Below are 11,112 nucleotides of genomic sequence, written 5' to 3'. Positions count from 1 at the left end.
TGATGCCTGATGCTGTATTCTTTCTAGCTAGTGTCTTCTATTTGGAAGGCTGTAGACCTCTATCTTGAGGACTGAACTTTAGTTTCAAGGTCAGGTCAAATAGGCTGCTGCCCTGAGCCAACACACCACCTGCCCTGGGCTAGTTGTTTGTGCTACCGACTTGACATTCTTTTCTTAGAAACTGTACTCAAAATGCAACCATGTGGCTTAATAAAAGTTTTCAAAAATGACACAGAAAAGAAATACTTTCAGATATTGTAAAATCACTTTTATTTTTTACCATATCCAACATTTCAGTGACCCATACATGACTGATTTAGGAGAAAAGATCTGGTTTTATGATTTTTCATGTCTTCTGTAGGGGTGAATATATTTTTTCCAAAGAACAGAGAAGGAAGCTGAATCATGAAATCATATGGTGAACATTGTCACAGCAGGAGTTGTCCCGAAGCTTAAAGGAAATAGTTTTCAGACATTCAAAAATATATACTTCTTTATGGGAAGGGAGAATAACCATTGGAAGTCTAGCCTTAGAGCCTATATGGAGAAAAAAATTAATATGTCAAATGTGAACTCACAGATGATCACTTTATAATGGATTATGAAAATGAATTCAGAGATGTTTGGAGCCCTTAACCTGTGAAGGCAATTTAATGGAAGAACTCTAACTTCCACTTCTGGGGCTAGGTAAGCTGCTTGTCTGACCCAATGTGGAGTTTATGACGTTTACATTCCTCTAGTGAGTTGAAGCCAGCTACTGACCCTTAATGGTGTCACCAAACTCAGCTCTGGGAGCCGGCACTCTAGAACCTCAGGTTAGGGGATCAGGGGAATGTGTAGGTAGGAATAGGTTCTGATTCCTATCTCTTTGTTTGGTACTCCCTTTGAAGTCCTCTGTGGACTAAAAAACTGGTTCCCACTTAGTCATGAAGAAACCATGAGAAATGAGTTGCATTTCTGAGATATTTCTATCTCTTCAGTCTGATGTTGAAAGCAAAGGGCTTTCTTTTGGGAGTGAGTGGACTGATTAAGCACACAGTAAGAAGCAAGAGGCCCTCTCATTAGCTGGACACTGAGACTGAAATTCTGGTGACTAGAATGAACTCAGAGGAGCTGAGCTTGTGGATGGATGAGATACAAGGGACATGGGGGTCTGAAACACTGTTTTATGGGACTGTAGAACACAAAGGGTAATGTCTCTTCCTTTCCCACTTTCCTCCCTTAGGAAACCCCAGGAGTAGAGGTTGCTTTCAAACAAATAGCTGTTTCCATTTAACAATTATGTGCATTGCATTTTTCTGCTTGCTGAACAGCAAACTGGCTTTCCTCCTCTTTGTTCTTCTCTTTCTGCCTATAGGGCAATTTCCGCCTCTCTATTTTGCAAGGCCGGTAGTTCAAATACAGTGCTATGGTGATTACACCCACTCCAAGAGCGACAGTAATGATGACAAAGATGGTGGAGCTGATTCCTTCATCCAGGCCTGCCCAAGCACAGAAGACAGAGAATTGGGAGGGTCAAGAGGGCAAGAGAATCCCCCCCTCTCCGGCTTACCATGCCCACCTCTCAGTCTCACCCTTCCCTACCCACTGAAATTTTTCTTCTTTCCCTATTTGGGTAAGAATCCCAACCCCCTTGGGCATTTCCATCCTAGGCCTGGCAGCAGGAAAGCCACAGTCACCTCGAACGATGACAGCAATGTCTTTGCTGACAGAGCCCAGTTGGTTAGAGGCTGTGCAGCAGTAGGTTCCTGTGTGGTTCTGGGTTGCTTTCCGTGGCACTTCAAAGTTGAATATCACTCCATTCCAGGTACACACCAAGGTTGGAGTTGGGTTTCCCTTTGGGACGCAGGCAAGCAGCTGCTCTGTCCCTTTCACCCACGTCTGGTTGCCAGGGCAGTCAGATTCCTCTAACCGGGGCTTGTCTGGAAAAGAGAGTCCCCCAAGGAGCTGAGCTCAGTGTGCCACATTCCTTCCTCACTGAGATGCTTAGCTTCCTCTCCCCTAATCCGAAAGCTGTGTCCCTCCCACCTGACAGCTTTACTTCCCAAGGGAAGGAGCACTGTTCCCTGCTTTGGGGCACTCTTCTGTCTTCCATTTTCTAGGGGCAAGGAGTCAGAGATGCAGCAAAGGCATCTTAATGGATTCAGACTCAATGATCTGGCCTGTCCTATCAATGCTGGCTTCCCTGCTTCCCATCTTTGCTTCTCAGTGAGTGAGGAGATGGGTAGGGGCGAACCCAGAGATGAGGGATTTTCTACTTTTCAAAAACACAGATTTTTATATGAAAATTTCCCCCCTCAGCATAAAGTCCAACTATCACTTCCTGTGTTCTCAGCCATCAACCCTCAACTAATACCAGCTAATCACCCTGCATTCTCTTTTCCATTCCCAGGTCCCCCTCATGTTTCTCTCAGCTTACTTTCCTGGGGATAATGTAAGCTTGGGGAGCTTTAATTTTATTTCACCCTTTGATGTTTTATTTTAATGAGAAAAATGTAGCAACTCTAATAATGAAGTTGCTGGCCAAGAACTCTGGAGATGAGAGACTAATAGTAATCCTTGTTTTGACAAGAAAGATCAGGCCTCTACTCACATAAGACATGGAGCTGGACCGCAGTGGTTTTGCTCAACCGCTGACCCTGAACCTCCAAAGAGGCCTCACAGGAGAAATTTCGGCCGTTATCTTCCTCCCTGGTGGTAAGTAAAAGCCAGGCAGGTTCCCCAGGGGCAGGGAGATCTGGGGCTCCCTTAAGCCGAAGAGTAGGGCTGGGTGATGTTAACACATGCCCCAAACAGGTCACATTAATGTCTGTCCCTGCCAATGGGTATAATTCTTCTATCTCTAGGATTGGTGGAGGGAAGCCTGTAAGAAAAGGAAAGAGAGAATCAAACATTTTTCTCAAAATTCTCAGCCAGTTCTATACTCTTGCTTCTGATGGTATGGTATCTAGGCAGATAAGACAGGGAAAACTTTGGATACCCTACTGCTTCTGTGCTGAATGGCAAGACCAGTGAGATTTGGGAATTTGAGAGCTCTTCTTATGACAAATGCAGTGTCCATACATTTGGCTATTGCCTCTGTGGCAAGGACAGCAAGATGGCTTTTCATCTTATAAATTTCCTCCCCACCTCAAAAAGTTGTTCCCAGAAACAAGCTGAAGGACCTATAATCACTCTGTAAGTAAGATGGCCACAAGAAACGGTGAAGGCTGAACACAACTACTGTCTCAATGCATGTCTCCAACCTGCCTGCACTCATCAGAGAAAGATCACATGAGAGTGTCCCGAGGAAAGGTTAATAGGGATATTTGCAGTGGAACCACCAAGGATTTACTGTGGAAGTTTCAGTGGCAGAGAACCCTCGTGAGGAAGGGAAGAGGCAGCTCACTTACTATAGACATGCACTGGCTCTCTTGTTTTCTGTTCCATTGGACCCAGAGATACAAGGCAAGACAGCTCCTGATCACCAGTCTCCATGGCCCGAACTGTGGCATTGGCCCATGCTGTGTCTCCCTTCCAGGAGACAAACAGGCTCAGCTCTTGGTCTCCCAGGAACATGTGGAACATTACCTCTCTGGCGGGGAACACCCTAGCCAACTCGCAGCTCACAGCCTCTGCCATCCCAATCTCCAAAAGTGAGGAGACCCAGATTTGGGGACTCTGAGAGAATTCTGCCAAAAAATGAAGAAAAGGAAAGAAAGGAGAAAAGCCATGATAAATCATGTGCTATATAGGACCCCACAATTTAGGAAGGGAGTGTGGCTTAAAGCTCTCTGTCTCCCAGGGTAAGATTACAGCCCAGGTAGAGATGGGGCTCAATTACTCTCACACCCTAATCCTAAACTCTGTGGGAACTTAGTCCCAAAAGGCCAAGGTAAGATAAAGAAACTGAGCCTCAGGATCCTTCCATACCTGGACTCTGACTCACCAAAGATCCGGAGTACCTTGATGGCTGAGCTACTGTGAAAGAGCCCTCCACCATGTGAACTCAAGTCCAGTTCTGCACGGCAGGAGAAATTGCACCTATCATCTTCCCTTTGGGCTTTGACATTGATGGTGATCTCAGCTCTTTGGGAGGCTACAGCCAAGTTCATAAAGTCCTTTCTGTGTAGTTCCTGGTTACCCTGGAGAAGGGTAAGGGTGAGGTTCTCCAGGGGTGCTACACTGGGCACATGGCACTTCACTGTGAAGGCTTCATCCATGGCTACCCATGCCGGCTGCAGCTCCAGGATCACCTGCTCGGGTGGCTCTTTAAGAGAAAAAGGTGGGCTTGATGAGAGAAGGCTACTCACCTCTCCAGAAAGAAGTGGTATAGGACAGAAAGCTGGTGATACAAGGTGACCGTTACTCTTAAACCATCCGATCAACCGTGTCAGCTTTCTGCCAACCCTGCCCTACATAAGACAAGTCAGTCTTCTGGCTCTTCTTCTGCCCATCAAAGGTGGCTAAAGTCATAGCCAAGAAATGTGACTGTTGAGGGGCAGGTCCCTTGCATTGACTGTTGCTGCCATTCTGGAGAACTTTTATCTCTTACCAGAGGTGCTTCAGAGGCATGAGCAGCTTCTGAGGAGCTCCTTAGCATCACACAAAAACTACACCCTAGTCTACCAAGCTTTTACCCCAAAGAGATCACACTTACTCTTACGGCAATATCCTTGCCAATGCTATTTGCCCACCTGAAAGATCTCCCTCACCCATGCCCTTCACTTCAAATCCTTACCATTCTGCAGGAGTGAAGCTCAAGAGCCTCCTTTTCCATGGAGACAGAGACCCTCCTTTTTCCAGTCCCTATTTATTCTAAGAACTTGTGCCAAATAATTTAGCACAAATTGTATACTTTTTTGATCATTTATAAGCTGGCATTATTAGTATATGCCTCCTATACCTGAACATATTCTCAAGCACGATGTCTGGATGCCCTCTGTGGTCTGCTCCTAATTTAAAATCCTTCACCAAAGGGAAATAGAAGTAATTGGCTCTAGAATTCCTGCAGTATAACAGAAATCTCTACTAAGGGCCCAAATTGTCTCCCCCAAAAGAAATCTCTAATTTTTCCCTAAATAAGACATAGTCATGTTCCCCCAGTCTTCCCTTCCTCCTCAGCCCTACTCACGATACACAGTGATGTCAAGGCTTGTGTCCTTTTGGATCCCTGCACAAGAGAAGAAGCACTGCAGAACAGAATTCTCTGTGACATCCTCCAGAAGAAACTCCTTCCACTGAGGTCCTTTGTCCACCTGGGTTTTCTTTAAGGAAGTCTCAATTCCACTGGGTCCTGGGTCTGGACAGGTAGTGCTGCAGTTGATCATTAGGGACTGTCCAAGCTTTACCAGGGCCTGATCTGGCCAAACGGAAACCTCAAATATCTCTTCAGTTGCTCCTGAAATGATCAACCACACACATATGCCAAAGACTTTGGTGAGGACCACAAGACCCTAGTCTATCAAGAAGGCCTAGTCTATCAATTTGTAGGTTAGAAATAGGAAACCTACCCTGAAGAAAAAGTTACAAAGAACCAGACAAGAAAAAGACCCTTAATGAACAGGTAGAACCCTGATTCCACCATTCCCTGCATTCATTATCTTTCCAGTAATCTTGGTTTCTCCATTAGTGTCACCTTGGAAACTACAGAGTTGTTAAAACTCATGCCAAGGAAACCATTCTCTTCCTAAGCTTCCAGATGTCTTAGAAGCTCCCAGGACTGGCTGCTGAGGGCCCTCAAGGGCTTAGTAGGCCCTAGAGAAAAGAGCTCTGTGCTTACACCTCAAATCAGTGTTTCTCTGAAATTATGGTCTAAGAATTGCCTTCACCAAAATCACCTGGAATGCTTGTAAAACTACAGACTCTAGCTCCACCTCAGACTGAATGATTAAGCACTTGTGAAGGTGGGATGTGGAAATACGCAGTGAACAGAACAAGCACTCCTGATGATCCTTATGCACGCTGAATTATGAACCCACTAGCCTAAAGGTGACTCCTAGGGTCATTCATTTCCCAGAGTTTTTCACCGCTTCTCAAAATAAGACTATTCCTTTTTTGCTTTGGTACTAAGGCAACATGTTTTTGGATGCTTAAGAGTTTAGTCTGTTAGGGAAATCTCAGGTGCAATGAGAGAGACATCAGGTAAAACTTTCAGATGCCTTATGTAGGTGAGAGGCACAGTGTCCTGGAACCTTCCCCACAAGTCCCCTTTAGCTACTCCACGTCCACCATCTGTTTCGTCTACCAAACACCGGGCCCTTCTAGGAATACACAACTCATGTAGCAGTGTTACCCACTAAAGCTCCAGTTCCTTTCTTGCCGTCTGGAGCGCCCGCTCCTCACAATTAAGCTATGGGTCCTCTCCTATCAAGACGCTATTGCAACTTCATGACACAAAAGGTGGCAACAAAGAAGTAAAAATATTCTTAAGAACAGAAAACTAGGACAGTCCTGGGCTGGCAGGGGGCCAAAGAGAGAAGGCATATTTCTTAGGGGAGAGTTTTCTCTGATGGTTTGTTCTCCTGTTCCTCAATTTGGGTTCCCCAATTATAAGCTAGAGACACCTACAGATTCTATGTCCTAATGATCCAAAAATAGGAATCTCTCCCAAGGGTCCAGACAAATGAATAGTATATTTTTGCCCCATTCAGTACTTCTTATGCTCTTACTGACCAGCCACCTGCACTTTGGCACATACTGACTAAAGAAACTATCACAAATAGCCTTACCTGGGCCAGGGTTCAAGGCCAGCAGGGCCCAGACACAAAACAGTAGCGTTTCCATCCTTGTGAGAAGGGCCAAAAGCTGGAGAGAAAGGAGAAAACAGTGCTGGAGAAAAGTGACCAAAGAAAGTAAAAAGGATATAGAGAACTATTTCTTTGGTATTGCTAAAGATCAAACCCTTTCCTGACACCTTGAATAGTCTGGAGAAATTATAGCAAGAGTAACAGTGGTATGGTGTGGATGTACTAAAAGGACGTAGCAAGGGGCACGTGGCGTGGGTGGCTCAGTTGAGCTTCCAACTTTTGGTTTCGGCTCAGGTCAGGATCTCGCAGTTTGTGGGTTCGAGTCCCATGTTGGGCTCTGTGCTGGTGATGCAGAGCCTGCTTGGGATTATCTCTCCCTCTCTCCGCCCCTCCCCACTCGTGCTGTCTCTGTCTCAAAATAAATAAAAACTTAAAAATATACAAAAAAAAAATTAAAGGACATAGGAAAATAGTAGGGGATATTAGATTAAGTGAGATTCCTGTATATGTTTGTGTTGCAGTTATCTGTTTACATATTTGTCTCCATCTACTTGAGTCAGTAGAAGGCTATTAGCATGGAAACATGAAAAACGAAGTTTGGAGAGATGTAATCAATGTTTATCTAGCACTGTCCAGTGGGAAGTGACCGTGAATCTAGAAAACATGGTCACAAGAGTCCTGTTCTCTGATGTAAGGGAGAAATGTTTCATCAGGGCTCTGTTCATGACCTCTATGAGACATCCCTCAAGATAATCCTTCTCTCTCTGCTCTGCCTCCATGTTCACCAAGCAACCTTTGGATTATTTCGTTGGCTGAGTTAAGTCCTAATTGTCCACCTCTCTTTTTCTCCACCGATCTGTACCAAGTTTTTTTTCTTTTAAAGCCCCCCACTGAAGCTAATTTATTCTAAGAAAGGTTTCTTAACTAATCCTGTCCCTCTTCACAACCCCTCACTTACAACAGATTGTCTGCACCTCCCTTTACACCAAATGTGATTTCTGAAGCTGCATGTTAAAATGCAATTCACTTTAGTGAATTATTTTTAATGATGAATTCATTACTATGCTAGAAATTCCCTGAGGACAAGAGGCTATATTTATCTTGCATCTCCACCTCCTAGCACAGCGCCTGGCATGTTATGGATATCCCACGAAGTGGATGACTACCCTCTAATTCTGTAGTATTTGAATTTTCATACATTGGGTTTTACACAGGTGTACCTTTACTTATATTCTGGTCTGAAAAAGCATATAAGGTGTTTTTTTTTTTTTGGTCTTTTTTATACATGCATAAGATAACAGGCATATCAAAATTTATATTTCCAAGTGAATGTTACTCTTTGAATACTTTGGGAGGCTATAAATTTATTCCAGTAATGACACCATTATTCAAAACTTTTTTTTGAAATGATTTAGAGCTGGCTTGTAAGCTACACAAGAAAAATCAGTCTATTAAACTATTTTGTTATTCTTTGAGGAAAAAATGATATGACTCAGACACCTTATTCACCAGATTTAGCTCTGAGTGCCTTAACATCTCTTTCCAAGGAAGATCTCCTATCAACTGAAGACATTCCTAAGTACCCCAGACCTTGAAGGAATTTCAAAATAAGAGTTTTAAGTAATAACAGCTGTTTGAAAAAGTACAAAAGCCCTGAATGGAATTGCTTATATTCATACATTATTTCAGCAAACAATTATTGAGCACCTACAATATTCCAGGCTCTTAGGAAGGTATAGAAGTTACCAGGATTTATCCCATGACAATAGGAATCCCTGGAAGTTAGTGGGAAAGACAAATGTAAATAAAAATAACAATATTATTCCAAGTGTTACTATAAAAAGGGGGGGGGTGACAGTAAAGTGAGAATTAAATGACTAAATTCAAGCCAAGTGTTTATCCCAACTCCTGGCACATAAGACTTCAATATGTTAGTGATGATGGTGATTGTGCCACTGCTACTGATAATGATAAATTGATCCAGGAGCATTGAGGAGGGAATCATTACTTCTCTCTGAAGGAGCTGAGGTTTCTCAGGTCTCCTTTGAACTGCATTTTCTATTATGACTGGAAGTTTATTAAGGGATGAGGTGATACGGAGAGGAGGTCAGGTCAGACTTATTTGAGAAAATTCAAGAAGTTCAGTATGGGTAGCATACAGGAAAAAGGACTGTGGGATAAAGAAGTAGGTATACAATTGGGTCAGTAAGCAGGAATTTACAGAGCTTTTAAAGCAGGGGGGTGAGATAATCAGCTTTATTTTTCAAAATGACAACACTGGCAGTGTGTGGAAAAAGAAAGATGGAAGAAAAGACTGATGGCCACGAGATCTGGTAGAAGGTGACTGCGGTAATCTAAGGGAGATCCAAGGGGGCCTGAAGGCATTAGTGACTGCAGAATTTTTATATAGAGGATATTCAGGGGGATCTCTGTCTGGTTGAAAATGGGGGTTAGAGGTTATGTTTGCATAGTAAACATACTTGTTTTACTTAAAAGGGTGTGTTACAGATTAATAAAATAGCAGTGTTCTACATATTTTTTCACATCTTGCATAATATTTAGAATATATCAATTATTCGTGTCTACTTTTATTTTAAAAGCATCAAGGGGAGGATAGAGGAAAATGGCATCCCCACTGTTTGAAGGGCATGCATAACATTCATTTAGCTATATAATTTTTTAAAAATATCAGTCACATTGGACACTGTAGAATCCCAATTACTGTTGAATTCGTTGAGGTAAAGTGCTCTCTTCCTAACACCCATTCCAAGCTAGGCACTTACTACGGATCTGTATCTCACTTCATTGACTCTTTTCTCCACCACATCTTGTCTAATAGCTTCTAACATTTAGTAACCATATACAGTACTATGTTCCAGGCACTACACTGACTGGCTTACTTTGGTTAATTTATAGCAATCTTATGATAATTGCCACTTTTACAGATGAGGAGATGGAGACTGGAAGAGGTAAAGTAACTTACCCCAAATCACACAACTAATTAAGAGGTGCAGCCAGCATTCAAACCCAGGCATCTTTACTGCTGGGCAATTCTTACTACTTCACTGCTTCTTTATATTCAGTGACCCTAGATTATCTGTGCTTCGATGGGGCCACTGTGCCACAAACAATCCTGCATAGTGGTTAATCCAAGAGCTCCTGTTTCATTCATCTCTCCTTAGCTTGCTGATGGTACCTTTCTCTGCAAACCTAATCTTGCCGTGAATTAATCTTACAGATTATATTCTCCTAGAGCCTTGGCTAAAAAAGATTTCCCATCTTTGATCTCTATAAGCCAACCTGGGTGGTTTTCCCTTGTGGTTGCCACTAGTACATGCCACATAGATATAAGAAAATGGAGAGGGGGCGGGGTCGTGCTGATTCTTGTTGTTTTCATTCTGGGATACTGACAATACTTTGTTCTATGTTGTTCCAAGTGCCCTCTCCCCGCCCAACTATCCTCACAGCTGTTAAGAGTTCATCCTTGGGGGAGCCTGTGTTGCTCAGTCGATTAAGTGTGGGACTTCTGCTCAGGTCATGATCTCACAGCTGATGAGTTTGAGCCCCATGTCAGGCTCTGTGCTGACAGCTCAGAGCCTGGAGCCTGCCTTGAATTCTGTGTCTCCCTGTCTCTGAACCTCTCCTGCTTGTGCTCTGTCTCTCTCTCAAAAATAAACGTTAAAAAAAAAAAAGTTCATCCTTGTTTTCACGTAGCATGTTACGATCAGGTACTGAAACGTGACGTTTTTTTATTCATTCATTTTCTTTTAATTTTTTTAACGTTTAATTATGATTGAGAGACAGAGAGAGCCAGAGCATGAGTAGGGGAGGGGTCGAGAGACGGGGAGACACAGAATGTGAAGGAGGCTCCAAGGTCTGAGCTGTCAGCACACAGCCTGACGCGGGGCTCGAACTCACAAACTAGGAGATCATGACCTGAGTTGAAGTCTGACGCTCAACCGACTGAACCACCCAGGTGCCCCTTATTCGTTCATTTTCTTAGAAAGCAAGCAGCATCCCTAAGAGGAAATGAATTTTTAAATCTTTTTAACTCCTTTGGCTTACTTGCTCTGTAGTAGTATATGCCATATGAAAGGTTTAAAGTGTCTGAAATCCTAGGCCTCTAATCCAGCCACTGAAGGGTTGCAGGGAGGGCGTAGGCAGGTGAGCGGAGGACGGCACACGCCGACATGCCCTTGGGATGGCTTTGGCTGAGGAGCGCACCTGGCCTTCCGGTCCAAATCTGGGGCGCTCCCAGGGTGCCCTGCAATTTCTCATACATCCCACCCTCTGCATGGTCTTCTCCTTCGAATTCCCTGGAATTCGCTTCCTCCTCGCGGAACACTCCCCCCAGGTGAGCGTACGTTCGTGATCAGGGCTCAGC

The 11,112-nt window shown here is 43.7% G+C and overlaps 1 protein-coding gene across 4 annotated transcripts in view; it reads right to left on the bottom strand.

Annotated features, from left to right (window-relative positions):
• Positions 1–246: 246 nt before the first annotated feature.
• LOC102953325 (intercellular adhesion molecule 5) overlaps positions 247–11,112 on the bottom strand; it is an 11,510-nt gene continuing 644 nt past the window's right edge. For 3 of the 4 annotated variants that reach the window (XM_007088266.3, XM_007088267.3, XM_042966918.1), the window contains exons 2-8: positions 6,711–6,786; positions 5,114–5,380; positions 3,929–4,249; positions 3,393–3,671; positions 2,594–2,863; positions 1,680–1,922; positions 247–1,481 (exon numbers count right to left, since the gene is read on the bottom strand). In XM_007088266.3, the coding sequence (XP_007088328.2) occupies positions 1,273–1,481; positions 1,680–1,922; positions 2,594–2,863; positions 3,393–3,671; positions 3,929–4,249; positions 5,114–5,380; positions 6,711–6,765 (1,644 nt within the window). In that variant the 5' untranslated portion in view covers positions 6,766–6,786 and the 3' untranslated portion in view covers positions 247–1,272. Of the gene's footprint in view, positions 1,482–1,679; positions 1,923–2,593; positions 2,864–3,392; positions 3,672–3,928; positions 4,250–5,113; positions 5,381–6,710; positions 6,787–10,793; positions 10,833–11,112 lie in introns of those variants that run through there. The other variant, XM_042966917.1, reaches the window with a different exon arrangement.

This window comes from Panthera tigris, chromosome E1 (genome assembly GCF_018350195.1).
Source record: "Panthera tigris isolate Pti1 chromosome E1, P.tigris_Pti1_mat1.1, whole genome shotgun sequence".
Classification (NCBI taxonomy): domain Eukaryota; kingdom Metazoa; phylum Chordata; class Mammalia; order Carnivora; family Felidae; genus Panthera; species Panthera tigris.
Note: the sequence above shows the minus strand (reverse complement) of the source record. Positions and strands in the feature narration are given on the sequence as shown.